Source organism: Chionomys nivalis, chromosome 5, assembly GCF_950005125.1.
Source record: "Chionomys nivalis chromosome 5, mChiNiv1.1, whole genome shotgun sequence".
Taxonomy (NCBI): domain Eukaryota; kingdom Metazoa; phylum Chordata; class Mammalia; order Rodentia; family Cricetidae; genus Chionomys; species Chionomys nivalis.
The window spans coordinates 89530777-89546798 of NC_080090.1; the positions used below are offsets into that span (position 1 = coordinate 89530777).

The 16022-nt window shown below is 41.3% G+C and overlaps 1 protein-coding gene across 1 annotated transcript in view; it reads right to left on the minus strand.

Annotated features, from left to right (window-relative positions):
* Thsd7b (thrombospondin type 1 domain containing 7B) overlaps positions 1 to 16022 on the minus strand; it is an 871002-nt gene that overhangs the window by 518988 nt on the left and 335992 nt on the right. The window contains exon 5 of the mRNA XM_057770607.1: positions 1804 to 1973. Within this exon, the coding sequence (XP_057626590.1) occupies positions 1804 to 1973 (170 nt within the window). The remainder of the gene's footprint in view (positions 1 to 1803; positions 1974 to 16022) is intronic.

The window sequence follows — 16022 nt, forward strand, 5'->3', positions numbered from 1 at the left end:
GCTCACAACCATCTGTAATGAGGTCTGGTGCCCTCTTCTGGCCTTCAGACATACACACAGACAGAATATTGTATACATGATAAATAAATAAATATTAAAAAAAAAAACCTTTGATAACTATTAAGAAGTAAGTGGAACACTATCTCGTGCCTTCCTTGTGGCTGTGCTCTGTTAGAAAAGAGCTTTTTTTGCCATATTCAGCTTTGAACAAAAAGACATGGTTGAGTGTGCTCATAACCCCAGACATCCCATCCCCCAGAACACAGGGATTCTAGAGGGCTCAGTGTTTGCACATGAACCCAAGTGTTAACTCTAACATGTGCCTGGGACCTAGGACAGTATCTTCATTTTCCCATGCTTTATTCAGATGGTACTCAGTCTGTAATGAATTGCTCTTCCACTGTGCAGTGTTTCTTCTTCTGTACTAAAACACCATCTCCTATGCCTAATCTAGTTTGCTTTCCGTTGCTGGGATAAAAACACTGAGCAAAAGCAGCTTGCAAAGTGTTTAGTGGATTTACATTTCCAGGTCATAATCCACTGATAAGGAAATGAAATCAGGGACTCAAGCAGGAACTGAAAGAAAAATCATGAAGGACACTGCTCGCTAACCAAGGACTACCTGCCTAGGGATAGTGCTATTCACAATAGGCTGACCCTTCTACATCCTCATCAGTCCAGACACCCTCTTTCAGATTTGCCCACAAGTTAACCCAATCAAGGTCATTCAGCACCTGAAGTTGAGAATAAAAAATGTGTAGGACACTGCCCGCTATGCACGTTTTCATAAACAAAGCTGGCAATATGGTTGAGGAAACTTTGGAAATAGATTTATTAAAAATAAGATCATTGTGCTTTGTAGAAGAAACTTTAGAGAGATGAAATTTCAAAAGAAGACACAGAGTCAAAGCAGAAAATAGACATTCAAGCCTTTGCCTCTGAAGCTCCTTGAACTGTAGTCATGAAGAAAAGGGAAGAAGAGAGGGTATGAGACAGAAGCAGCCTCAACGTTTGAAAGGATAACCTGGAACCTTCCATCTAAATGCTGTGCCTTGCGAGTTCAGAAGAGTTATTGCAGTCTTGTTTTCTCTGCAACGCCGGACACGTAAGCTGTCGATTTCCATCAGTTTCATCAGAGAAGAAAGCGCCAATTGCTGGCTTTAAGCACCCAATCTGGAAAAGGCGATCATTTAAACTCAAAGCCGCAGATGCTTCTAGAACTCTGGGATTTGCCACAAAGGTGAAGCTAGCAGGAAGAGCTTCACAGAATAAAGGTCATATGTTACCGTTTTCCCAACCAAAGTCCCCAAGGTTCCACAGTTCAAGTCTATCACACCCGCTGAAGATTTGTCCAGCCTCAATTTTTTAAGCAGCTGGTAGAAGTCACAGCTTCCTGTAGAGTGCTAGCCTTGTCCTCCACTCTTGTTTATTCAGTCAGCAAGTTAGCTAAGATCTGAGCCGTTGATGCTGAGGGAGGCAAAAACCATTCTCCTTTGAGTGGACACTGGACTGCCATGCCCCAGTGGTTGGACCCTCACCTATGTGCATATGAGAATCACTAGTTTAACATAGGGAGTTATTATCCAAAAAGCAGGGTATGAAGCTGGGAGAATGAAAGAATGCAGGGTGCTCAGGGTAGCTGAAGGTAGGTAATACTGAATGGATATGATAGAAATAAAATGTACAAAAATTTCAAAGAATAAAGAAATATTTATTTTCAAGTTAAGAAAAATACTAGGAGAGATACTGGGGTTGGTTCTCCTTCCAGCTAGTCACACCCTCTACCAGGAGCTGGCTGCCTACCTTCCTTAGCCCTCGATGAGACGGCTGCTGGTAGACTTTGGGCGCAGTACACCTCTCGGGTCTGGATCCCACTGCCACAGACTGGTCCTGTGTTGTGCCAAAGTGGGTCCTGTTGCTCCAGGAGAAGAGAGACTTGGCATTCCTTCCATTCAGAGGTTCTCCAGGAATACCTGTTTGGTTTGTTTAAAAGAAGAAGAGATAATGAGGAAAAGTATCCAGCTCTGAAGAAATCAGACAACAACATCAAACGCACATGAAAATCTCTTTCTCACTGTGGAGAAAGAAGTCTCCTGACTGGGTTACTAAATCCCTGTTATTTTCTAGAGCAAATCACACCTGTCCATGGTGGCAACCGACAACACGAAGTGACTGGACTGAGGGAAGGGGAGTAAGGAAAGCAGCGAGTGTGTGAGGCAAGCGGTGGGTGTGTCTCAGCATGAAGTGGAAGAAAGAGAAGAATTAGAGGAAGGATCTGGAAACACAATATGGCAGCTGACACTGTCAACGACAGTTACCAATCAGACTTCCAGATGACTACACGGAAATTAGTTTTCTTTTTCAATTAGTGGAGGAATGTATATTCTTGAAGACATTTTCTTTCCAAATAGGCAAATTGGTCTCTAACATCTCAATCATGATGTAGAAATCATTTTCTCCCCATTTAACACCTTGACACCGGGATAAGCCAATTAAGATGCATTCATTAAAATGTGCATTAAATGTTTATTAAAATGTGTTAACACTGCGTATGTCACTATGTTTAGTCAACGAATATTTTTCAATACAAGCAGCATGTAGTTATTTAAACTTACATAGAAATGAGTCTTTTGGGCTTATAATTAATTGGTGAAGAAAGATTTTAAAACAGATAAAACCAAAGCAGTAAAATGCAATAGAGTTTATATATAATTTACAGAAAGCAAATCTACCACCATCATACCTGGGTTCCCATCTTCCAACATTATTTCCTTTTGTGGGTTATTACAGCATTCCTCAAGTTTAAATCATTAATATAACCCATAGCATCCTCATACATACACACAGACTCATTATCTTCTGGAATAACAAAGAAAACCTAAGAACATTCTCTGATGCGAGGAAAGATTTCTCAGCAATGTGATTGCTTATAATAAAAGTAAAATATAATAATTATTACTTGTCACTAAGACCATAGTTTTTCAGAAACAAGAGTGAGATTGAAAATCAAGCAGCAAATATGAAAATATCTAAAAATCTTAATAATGATCAAACTCTTTGCAGTGGATATTATCATTCTCAAAAGCTTAGAAGCCTTTAATCATTAGTCGGTGCAAAGTATATTCCACAGATGAAGATACAGAGAATCCATCCAGGTTTGTTGTAGCTCGATTTTTCTCCCTCACCCTTATTATTTCATTTCCACATGATTTCCCCAGGCTTAAAGATTTGTGGACAAAGGATGATTGAAAAGACAGTTCAGCTGTGCAAGTGTGAGAACGTGAGTTCAGATGTCCAGCTCTCAAGTGCACACCACAGCTAGGTATGGAGAAATGAGGTCCCTGAAGTCTTCTGGCCAGCCAGTCTAGGTGAATACATGATCTTCAGAATTAGCAAAGGACTTTCTCTCAAAAAAGAAAAAAAACAAAAAACCAAGGTGGAGAGTAACTAAGAAAAATATCTGCTGCCAACCTCTGAACCTCTAGTCTCCACATTTATACACACACACACACACACACACACAAACTTATATGAACACATACACACAGCACAAAGCAGTACATAACAGTACATACAAATATATGAATACACATACACACACACAGGAGTAGGGATTTGTGCTGAAGAAGGAATTTGGAGCACCAAGGTCAAATCTTCCTCCTTATAGGTGAACATAAACAACCCTCTTCTAATTCCTGGATGGCAGAAAGATGGCAAGCAGTCTGAGCACGAGGCAGCACTTCTCCAAAGGAATAACTACAAAGCCACCCATTCCTAACTTCTCACTCCATTCCTTAGGGTCGCATGAGTAAAGAACTTGGCTCTGAGCTGTGGAACACAGGTAGCTGCATTGTATGGAAAATTACAGTGAGGTTGGTGACTGGCTGTAGGACTGGATGGTTATTCAACTCTTCACCTTCAAGAGTTCTTCATTTTTGACTCTCTTAAAGAAGTGTTTCCATCTAATAAGGAGGTAGCTACAGCAACTGACTCCAGCCCTATAAGACTGGCAAATGCGCTGTGTGCAGTATACTCTGTGGTGTATACCACCGCAAATGCACTGCCTTAAGAAACTCACCAAAATTACCTGAGTAGGAGCTAATTGCTAATTATTAGTTCTTCAGCTTGATCAGCTTGATCTCCAGTTCTACTTTCTCATTCTTAAGATGTAGGTAATCAAACCAAACGCTGAACTTGTCATATAATGAAAGTTAATCCTCTTTCTATTTTATACCACACACACACACACACACACACACACACACACACACACACACTTCTCCTTTTACTTGAGACAGGGGCAAATTTATTCCAAACTTGCTTTGAACTTATACTTGCTGTATAGCTGAATATAACATTGAGTTTCTGATCCTCCTGTCTCTGTTTCCTGAGTACCCCAATTATAGCTAACTACCATTACATGTGATCTATGTAGTGCTGGTAATTGAACACTTGATAGGCAAACAATTTACCAGCTGAGTTACATCCCCATTCCCTGTCTCCTTATATCATTCTCTGTGTATTTGTCCATTGCTGCCTCACTATACATGTACCTACACACATACACACACACACACAATGTGTGATGTCCTTCTGTGTGTGTGTGTGTATATATATATATATATATATATATATATATATATATATATATAGATAGATAGATTTTCTTGGCTAATGAATAAACTGTTTCGGTCAATGACTTAGCAGGCAGGAAATCCAAACAGAGATAAATATATAGAGAGAAGGCAGAGTCGAAAAGATGCCATGTAGCTGCTGAAGGAGATAGACATGGAAAACTTACCAGTAGGCCACAGCCTTGGCGTGATACATAGATTAATAGAAATGGGTTAATTTAAAATGTGAGAGCTAGAAATATACCTAAGCTATTGGCCAAACACTGTTGCAATTAATATAGTTTCTGTGTGATTATTCGGGTCTGGGTGTCCTGGGAGAGAAAGAACAGTCTACACACACACACACACACACACACACACTTATTCATGAGTGTTTCATTGGTTTCCTCAATAGTTATATATTTAGTCTTACCTAGCACCCTGTATGCTCAAACATTGTTCTGCCAGATAAGATGTCCCCTCCAGGGCAATAGTGGTCCGACTGTTGTAGGGGAATCCAATACTGTCTGGCTGGATTTGAAGCCTACCACAGGAGTGAATTCATGTTTGGAACTATAAATCTGAGCAAGAACGCATGGCTCAGGTGGTCATGAGCCCTGGGGGAACTTACTGCTATTGTTTTACTAAATGTTCATGTTATCCAACTGCCTGAAAAAGAGTTGTGTTAATAGCTGTAGATCTGTGCTACTGATGAAAGAAGCTTATTTTACAGTGGGCAGCGGTGAAGGCAGAGTAATAAGAATAAGAGGCTGTGGGTGTTCAGTCATAGGTTGATCATCTATTTCAACCACTTCAAACGTAAAGTTCAAGAAAACTGGGGAATAGAGGGAAGAACAGAGGCTGGGGAAGAGTGCTTTCCTCTGGATGTGACAGGGTGGGTTCACACTTAACTCAAAGTCACTGTGATTAGCCGGGTGGTGGTGGCGCATACCTTTAATCCCACCACTTGGGAGGCAGAGGCAGGTGAATCTCTATGAGTTCGAGACCAGCCTGGTCTACAAGAGCTAGTTCCAGGACAGGCTCCAAAACCACAGAGAAACCCTGTCTCGAAAAACCAAAAAAAAAAAAAAAAAGTCACTGTGGTTGCTGACACTAGACCTATGCAAGACTGAGCTAGCTAAAATTCCAGTGCAGATCAGGAAGAGGCTCCCAAGGTTCTACTCCATGCTGAGGAGTCATTGGTGGTTGATGGCTGCTGAGAACGGAAGAGTGTCCTTTCCTCAGGGCTGCGGTCTCTGGTAGGATGATGCTCCCATGCTTGGTGCACATTCATGGGCATACAGACAGCACTGTTCAGAACTTACTGGGTTTATTTCACAGAAAGAAAGACAGAACATGGAGATGGAGGGAGTTGTGTTGGGGAGACTTAAGAGGAGCTGGAAGAGAAGCGTGAGGTGGAAATGACCAAGATACATATATACACATTTAAAATTATCAAAGAATAATTTAAATATGTTTTTAAATTCTAAACATCCTATATTCTATACTTTTTAATGCCACATTCCTATTCTAGCAAACAAAATGTTGAAAAGAGCATGGAAAACAGTTTAGCATCATTGCAAGTCAAATGAGGAATAGGTTACCTTGTACAAACCACTTTTTCAATTAATTTTTCACAACTCTGTAATAATTAGTAATGGATAGATTTTTGAAAGCCATTATGAAGAAAAATGAAAAGGAATAGTTTAATGATGGTGATTTTATACAAAGCAATAAGATCTCTGTTTGGTAGCTTATTAACCAGGGAGACCCAACTTCCGTTCACTGGCAAGTGACAAAATCCTCTAAAGAAAAATGGGGCATTTGTTACTATCACCATTGTTTCCCCATCCCTGAGAAAATACCAACTCGGCAAGGGGTAAAGAGAACAACAGAGCAGTAAAGGGCGTATACTCCTTTTTAAATACAGATTATTTCATAGTCTTGGCTCATCTCTTTTCACTTTATGTTTTCCAAAAACCTCAGTTATGTTTAGTCAAAAATCACCCAGCAACCATGAGAACCAAGTGCCCTGAACTCCACCAGTCTGAGAAAGAGTGTCTCTAGGATCTGACAGAATAAGAAATCAAAGGAGTGCGCTCAGCTAAACGCTATGCTCTCACTTCTTCTGGAGTGCTTGTGGTGGCAGTCCTTGGCAAATGCGGGCTCCTTAGCCTATGACATTTTCTTTAGTGGATGAGTCTGTGTTGATGGCCAGGTTTTACAAACCCTGCTTTCTAACTCCTGCACCTTGCAGCACATCATCACGCTGCTCTCCTGATTAGGAGGAGACTATAGAGCCTTAGAAACCAGAGTCCCATGTCCTCTGGGGAAGCAACATCCTGGAGATAGCTGTGGGAATGCCTCCAGCGGAGTAGATGAATGCCGAAGGAAAGAAAGGAGTAAACTTCCATGCCTCCTACCCTGGCATGGGTATAAGACCAATTTGTGTTTTCCTAACAGTTTGACTCAAGAGAATAAACATGACAGTTTATTTGGGCTGTTATGGTGTCGGGTAGGATCCAAAGTGAATTTGGTTTGGCTCTGTTGTTACTATGAATAGAAAAGCCACAAAGTCGACTCTGGTGAAACTGAATGCAAGTTCAATGAAAACAGGTGCTGCCCAACGTGGGTATTGCAAGTACCAGCAAGCGCTGGTACTAGGTGGAGGAACTGGATCCTGGGCTGAAATAAAAACATGGATCTTACAGAGGTCCTGGTGATATTGTCAGTGGTGCCTGTCCAATAACACTTCCCAATATCAAGATATTTACCAACCGGTTGTTTTATAATTACACTTCTACAGTTTCATAAGGTTAAATATCAACACTTCGGAGCGATGAAAGATTCATAGGGGGGAGGAGATGAAAGTCGAGCAGCAGACAATCTAACCGTGAAAATTCACATCATTACTAACAGTTGCCAAAAACAAGTTTCTGAAAGGGGAGGGAGCTATTTTTCAAGAAAGCCCTGAAATCAAGTCCCCCACACTGTTCCCATGTCAGTTCATTTTGGGCAAATCAACCATCTACTCAGGTGGTCACAACTCAGGGGACCCTGATGTTAGTGAGCGAGTACACATCCAGTCACTCTAAAACCCACCCAATAACAAGGAGGGGGATGCTAGGACTCCAAACGTAAGTTACAATCAGGCAGAGCTAAGTGAACGGACAGTGAGGTACTGGAGACTGAAACCAGAGAAGACCTGCCAAGCAGCTCTACCGGGAGAATAGAAAGGCCTGCTCAGAGAGGCCGTTCATCTCTAGGTCATGCTGTGTTTCCCCACGCTTTTCTCTGCAGTGCCATTCTGACTTCTAGCTCTGTGCACATCCTGAGTGACTTCAGACAACAGAAAGCCTGACAGATTCCAAGACCCAGGGAAGACATCAGAGTTTCAGTATCTAACATGGCATTGGACCAGCAGGAAAGAGACAGACAGAAAGAGAGCCTCACCAAGGAAGACCGGAGTACTGAGTGAAAAGAGGCAGAGAACAGAGGACCAAGTAGCTTTCAGGGTTCTAGCAGGTCGGCGAATAGGTTCAAATGTCAAGCTGAGAAGGCTTGGCTCCTAAGAAACATACAGAGTCCACCGTGGTGGGAGAGATGCTCTAAGCCTCAGAGTCTAAGGGCAGAGACCTGGAAGCAGGCTACACAGAGAGCCTTGCAGGTTGGTGTAAGGGCAATTATTTCCCAAAGGCAAGAGGAAATTATGGGAAGTTTGGCGGGCAGGGATGGTATGGGGTGGGAGACAACAGGACAAAGTAATTTCAGTGCTAAAAGAATCACGCAGGAGAGGAATGAAGAGTGGGAGTAGGTGGGGTAAGGAAAGATGAGGAAGAAATCTTCGTAAGCCCAGGGTAGCTAAAGTGCAGAAGTCATGGTGGTGGGTGTGTAGAGAAGCAATTGCATTCTAGATACATGTTGAAGGTGGAAACAATTTTCTAATAGTTTAAATGCTGAGCATGCAACCCTTTTCTGTCTGTTTACATTCTAGAATCTATTTTCTGAAACATGAACTCATGCCTGAAACTCATCGGTAGTCAGTCAGTACATCTGCATTCTATATAAATGCTATATAATATATAAATATGCTATCATTCTCAGGTGCTATCCACAGCCTAAATAATAATAACAATAACGACAAAGTAAAACCAACATTATGAGGCTTGGGACCCAGTTCAGTGGTTAAAAGCACTTGCTGCTTTTGCAGATGATCCAAGTTCAGCACCCACATTAGGTAGCTCACAACCACCTATAGCTATAGCGTCGAGAGAGCCAACATCCTCTTCTGGACTTCATGAGCACCTGCATATAGCACACATATGCACCTGCACATACACATGTATATACATAATTAAAATAAAAATATATCCTAAAGTTAAAAATAAAAAGAGATCATGAATCTGGAAAGCTGAGGAGGGGTGAGGGTACTGGGAGAGTTGGGGGGAGTCATGATAGATGGCTATCATTCATAAAAATTGTTTTTTTTTATTTTTTTTTTTTTGATTTGTCGAGACAGGGTTTCTCTGTGGGTTTTTGGTTCCTGTCCTGGAACTAGCTCCTGTAGATCAGGCTGACCTTGAACTCACAGAGATCCACCTGTCTCTGCCTCCCGAGTGCTGGGATTAAAGGTGTGCGCCACCACAGCGTGGCAAAAAAAAAATTGTATAAATTTCAAAGAGTCAAAATATTAACCATTGTAAAAGATACTAATGTTAACTACTCTAAGAGCAATCTTTTAAGTGTGGAAACACATTTTTCATGCAAATGCAAATGACAAAAATCTAGGTTAGGACAGGACAACGTAAAGTCCTGGAGTTAAATAATAAATAACTCTGGCAGCTTGACTTTCAGAGTAACATCCAATTTAAGGAATTCTGTAACTAAACCTATCCCCTACACTGAGAGACAAAGGAAGGGGAAGTTTAAAATTCTCTTTCTTTTGGCAATGAGTACAGCTCTCCTAAATGAGCAAAGCTAAAATTAGAAATGAAGAAGTGTTCAATGACAATTCTTTAAAAGATCTCCATCCTGTCAATGTGTCACCTAAGACACCAGCTCCACGGCCGCCTCTGCCCTTCGAATCTAGGCTTTGACACTTTCACAAGGCTTGGGACTGCTCAAAGGGTGGACTTCCTCTCTCCCTCGTCGGACAGCTGAGATGTGAAGTTAGGAATACAGGGTAGAATCTTAAGTGAATTGATGATGACAGATTGATAAAACAATTGCATTAGTTAACGGTCATGTTTTGATTGAGCACATATCGATTTGCAAACACTCCTGGAATTGAAACCCCAGTGAAAGGTATTCCAATTAAATGTGTGTGTATTAAAAATCAGTGTCCTGCAGCGTGACTAATTTATGATAATGTGTGTTGTCCTTTGAAAGTTGTAAATGCATTAATGCATTTGGAAAAGAATTAACTTGTCTTTTTTTTTTTTTGTAAACAGACCATCAGCATAAGGGAACTGGTCAAGCCTTTATACATTTTATGCTCTAGTAAATTTTTATTGGGTAGAGTGGGCTATTGATTATGGAAAGCTACTTTGAAGAGCAAGGCTCTCGGTTCCTCAGCAGATGGCTTTGCTAGCCAACCTCCACAGATGTATTATTAAAAGACTTCCATCGCTATGCAGAGCACTTAACAGTACGTTAACTTCCTTACACTAACCGGGGAACAAATCTTCCGTCCAGCAGGACTCATGAAACCACATTTACCAGTAATAGATAGATCCAATAAAAAAGGTGCCAATGTCCTGAGGAAATAATTTCAAATTCTTGGAAAACTTGTTTCGTTTCTGAAACAGATTCTCCGTAGTGTTCCGGGGTATGGCTCCTTTACTTCTCAATTGCTGCAGATATCTGTTTAATTTAAACAACAACGGAAACAATGCCTCCTTAAAGAATCCATTAATCTATCTGACAACTCTTTATTGAGCTTGTACTATGTGTGGGGTATTGGGTGCAATGAGAGAAATCAATGGGGAGAAGATCTAAAAGATGTGAGTGGTGATGTGTGTTAGAAGCCAGGTTGTGACCAAATCCAGGCTGTGGTTTCACTCCTTGCCTTATCTGGGGTAACATTTACAGTCGTTATGATCTGCAAAATCAGACCTGCTATACACAGGGAACGTCTGAGACCATGCAAGCTCTCTATAGTCACCCCTGTCTGGGGTAGTTTCTATCTGATTATTTTGATTGGGCTAATTTCAGATGCTTTTTTACAAACTGCTTTCATTGCTTCACACACATTATACAATAACTGTATGTACGCAATAAAGTATACATGCACATTATTGTTCCCTATCTTTCTGGGGCTTGAGCAGACACTAATCCACCCAGTGTTTGCTAAGCACTGAATATGAGTCAAATGCTATTCTAGGTGACTTGCTCTGGGAGAGAAAAAAGGGGAACAAGCTAGGGAGGGAGGGAGGGAGGGAGGGAAGGAAGGAGAAAGAAAGGCAAGCCCTAGGCATGTGTGAGAACTCCCTTGCTAAACAGCATGTGGATACTACTCTGTTTGGAAGAACATAGTATGCAAAATTCACAGGATAAATAAACCAATGCTTTCCATTTCTTCCTTTCTGAATTATCCAATGATTAGCTTCATGACAGACTGAAACAGATTTTGAAGGGAAACTGTCCCAAAACACTTTCTTATTTTTTAATAGGCAAAGAAAAAAAGAGAGAGAAAGAAAGGCTGATATCTGGGGTTGTGTAACCAGCAAATCAAAAGGCAATGTAGGGGCCTGGAAATGTCTCTCAGCATAACTTTCCATATACAGACTTTATGCCGAGGGCTTCTACCCTAACCATAATACAGATAAATGTGCACATGTCAGTAACAAGGAAGGAAGGGAGGGTTAACAGGACCCATCTACTCTGTGCCAGCGTGAAGTATTGAAACCACATTTAATAAATTGGCTTTTCTCTGTGGTAATGCTGCATAGTCTACGTGACACCATTAGCCATGCAGCTTCTGCCTGGAAATTTTCTGACGAGGTTTGCTCTGCATTGGTCACTGTCACCATCTAGTAGTGCTGCCTGCTATTCAATCCCAAACTTTAAATGATTATGTAAGGGGTTGAACAGTCATTTTCGTATGAAAACTTGTCTCCTACAAGTGGCTGGCAGGAGGTGTCATTTCTAACAAAGATGTCCGCAGGTGACTCAATCAACATTCTTGTGTGATTATTACAAGATTTTCCACTAGAATGGGGTTCTGTTGTAGTTCTTCCCTGAGGGGCTTGGAGGATGACTGGGCCCCCGCCTTTGCTTTATTAAGACTCTAGTAAAAAAGGCTGCCTCATCTTGCACAAGTCCTTCAGAGTTTGGGCTCGTGGATCAAATCCTTTGGATGTTACCTCGGACACAGGAACAACCATGGTCCTAGGCATTTGTTTTCCTTTTAATGTTTCTTTGTGGATTCCATATCATGCCTTCTGATCCCCCATACCTCCCTGTCCCCTCGAATCTGCCCTCTGTCCTTGTAATCTCCCCCCTAAAACAAAGCTAAATTTAAAAGAAAAACTAAAAACCAAACCAAACGAAAATAAAAACAAAACCAAAAACAAACATAAAAGAAGACTCTTGTCATGGAAGTTGCGGTGTGGCCTGTTGAGCCACACCGTTTACCATTAGTCTCTTCATCCTGCAATTGTTCATCACCACTAGTCATTGCTCTGGCTGCAGGCCTATAGCTTCTGCTATATTACCTACAATGGCCTCTCACTGGGGCTCCTTTTGCATATCCTGTTGTTGTCCTTTGTCATGGATATCACACTGTTTTGGATCTGTAGGTTTGTCCCCTTCGCATGCTCCAACTGTTCATAGATTTGGTAGATGTTGGGGGGGGGGCAAGTCATAACCCTGGGTCTGGGCCTGGGTAGTAGCTGGGTTGTTTAGCTCCCTCCCTTGTCCTCATTGTCACTACCCAGATGAGCTCTCCGGCACTGCCTAGGCTAGCTCACCCAATAGAGCCCACAATAAGGAGCAGGGCTGTTGGCTTACTCTTGGGCCCTCAGATCCAGGTCTCCCTCATTCATAGCACCAAGGCCAACTACTACGGTAAGGCACAGGGTCCTCTCTCCCAACTGCTGTAGGGGCATATGATGGGGAGGTCAACTTTCCTGTTCTCACACACTGAGGGATGACTCACCTGTAACCCCAACAACAAGGTCAGCTCTAGTGTGTGCTTCCCAGGTGAGGTACATACCTATGGTGAGGGGTGGGGCCCTCTTTCTCAAGACTGGGAGTGACTCTCCCCTGAGGGGTAGGGCCAGCACTCCTGCTATAAAATTCAGCTAAGGTCAGGACCAGCCATACCAGGGCCAGTGAAGGGCAGGGCTGGCTCAGCACAGTATCGTTTCAATGATCCCTCTGCCATGGGGCTAGGAGTTTTTATATATTGCATATCTTTTATTGTCTGAGGACAGAAAGCAATACCCAATGGTAGAGAAAAATCCCCACGAACTCAAGGTCACAGGTGAAAAGGAGACCGATTTCTCTCCCATGCTTATCACCCACAGTGAGTGTTTAGTGCTATCTATGCTGGACCTGGGAGAGGAGCACACAATTACTTTAGACTGAGTGATATTGGAAAAGGGAGTTTCTTGGGCTGATCTTGAGTCAGTGTCGAAAGAACAACCTTGAGACAAGCTTAGGGGTGTACAGTGCTAATTCTTATTCAGTCCCAAATGTCCTTACAAGCAAAACATGGCTAGACCTTCTCTCCCTTCAGATTAAGTCATGCAAGTTCCAACATGTTCTCATTCTCAAGAGTGCCTTAAAACTGGCCCCTCTTATTTCTGCTTCTTTCGGCACACTAGTGTCAAGGACTGACTCGTTGGTCATGGCTGTAGTGAGTCAGTGGAGCCCAGCATCCTGAACACTGCGATAGGGAAAAACACTTGTTTGCAGGGACTAAATCTCTTCTCCATCGCATGCTTTTTCTGGGAGTATTTGTTCCCTAGTTTCCCAAGTGGTTATTCACATTCTTTAAATAATATCCCTAATTGACGTAGCCCTTTTTCAAATAAACTTTCTCTACTAACACTATTTAATTCTGTAAACAGTGCTGACCAAGACCACCACAGCATTCCAGAAGTTTCCCTCTGTACCTAATATTAGTATTTTGTATTTTAACAACTCGGGCACCAAAAATAAATTTTGTGTATGTTATTGTTTGTTCTTCCTTATTACTGAAGTCTGTTTCCATGAAGGGAGGGGCATGTGTCTATTGTGCTCTCTGAAGTCACCCTGACATTTAACCCCATGCTTGGCAAAGAACAAGAATTCTGTGTTTGTGTATTTATTTAACGATCAGCCATGTTTTCAATAGAAAAGACAGAGAAAGAGTAAAGCCAAATCACAATGTGAGGGTTTAATCAAAACAATGTGAAGACTCAGAACCATGTATTTTCCTGCTACAGAGAAATGGAGTGAATAAAATTGCTTGATGTATGTGGACATTCATGAATTCTGGGATGGAGATGTGGGCATTTGTATTTCTTAATAGATTTTTGTTTCCATTTCCATTGCTCACAATGAATTTTAATCACCAATGTCCAATGAGAAACAAAAGCAGATCCACAGTCTTTATGCTGTGTGGTCCATCTTCCCTGTGGTAGGAGCCATAACTCGGAACCCAGATAAATAAGAAGGGTGGCTGATGCTGATGTCTCTGTTGTTATTCATTCATTTTTCTGCCCAAAACTAAGGAGAAACATTGGTTAACATAGCATCTCTGCAGGCAATACTGGTTGGTACTTTGAAGATTTCTCCAAGAAGCTCATTTCCAACAGGTTCATCATTTGAAAGGGTTTGATTTTGTTTTTAAATAAATGCCAAATTCATCCATGTGTTCAAACAACAAAACTAGAGGGTCAGCTTGTCATCAGAATAATCTGCTAGTCTCTGCTTCCAGATATTAAATACCATGAATTATAAATGAATGAAGACCATTAAAGGACTTCACTAGGGGTGCATAATTATCACAGTCCCAACTTATTTTTCTGCTAAAGAATGGCACAGCTATATGTATCTCAACTGGGTGTCTATCACCAGAGAAAACATCATGATTCTCAGAGTGATGTGGAGAGACTGTGAGTGAGTCTCCAGAGAGTCCCAACATATGAGAAACTCTCTTCTTTTATGTAGCCTTCATATTTAGTTCATTTAGGGCCCTGTTATAATACTGGCCCACAATTGTATATGCTGATAGATCAAGATTCTATTCTTACAGGCACAGTACTAAAAAATCTGAATTACACACCCCTGTGGAAGATTTCCAAAATACAAAGAAACCATAGTTTTATTCATCCTGTGACTACTATAATCTGCTGTTCAAGGAAAGAGAGAATTTTCTTTATGCAAGGGCCAAAATTATACCACACCAGCAATGGCAGCCCTTTGGTACTCTCTTTATGTCCTAAGCATTGGGCCTGGGATTTTACACACCTATAATGTAAGTGATATAAAACTAATAATGCCACTATGAAGGAAAGTGTCCTAGAGAAGATATGTAGCTTTTTTGAGATGCCACATCAAGGAAATGATGGACATAAAGTCTAATTACAAGCATCTCCAGCCTTGAAATAGAGATTCTAGTTATATCATCTGAAAGTCCCTAATTTACTTGAAATGAGTATTTTGAGACATGGTTGTACAATGAACAATCTGAGATAGATTCTATACGATTGTGCCGATGTGTGAAGGACAGTGAGCTGAACCCTACTGAGCTTCTGATGTCAGGGGTGATAATCATCTAAGAATTTGGAGCGGCAGAGATGGGTCAGTGATTGAGAGGTGATTAAGAGTGGACTGCTCGTGCAGAGGACCCAAGTCCAGTTCCCAGAACTCACATCACACAGCTCACAACCACCTGCAGTTCCATTCCAGAGGATCCAATATGCCCTCTTCTAACCTCCATGGGCAACTGATACTCATGTGTATAAATCCCAACACAGACATAATTTTTTAAAAATAATCATTAAAAAATCTAAAGGATCATTTTAGTAACATAAATAATAAAATAATAACAACACTGACCAAGAAGATAAGTGAGGTGTGGACTAGAAATCTTACAACAGAGACATATCTTTGAATTCCACAATGTATACATAATTCAGAGTTAAAGAAGATCCAGGCAGCACATAACCACTGTAACTCCTACCTGATGAGACCCAGTGTTTTCCTCTAGGTTTTATAGCCAGCCACACTCAGGAAATAAGTGCATCAGTTGGTTTTGTCTTCAAATAATGGATTCATGCAAGAAACCATTTTTGCCTTGTTTAATATTATTTGTGGGAAGAGGAAGCTCATCCTCATGTCTTCTAGGCTACAAGAAGCTCTAGAAAATGTCATCTAGCAGGGAGTTCAGAACATCTTTCTGTTCCTATAGATTTCCTA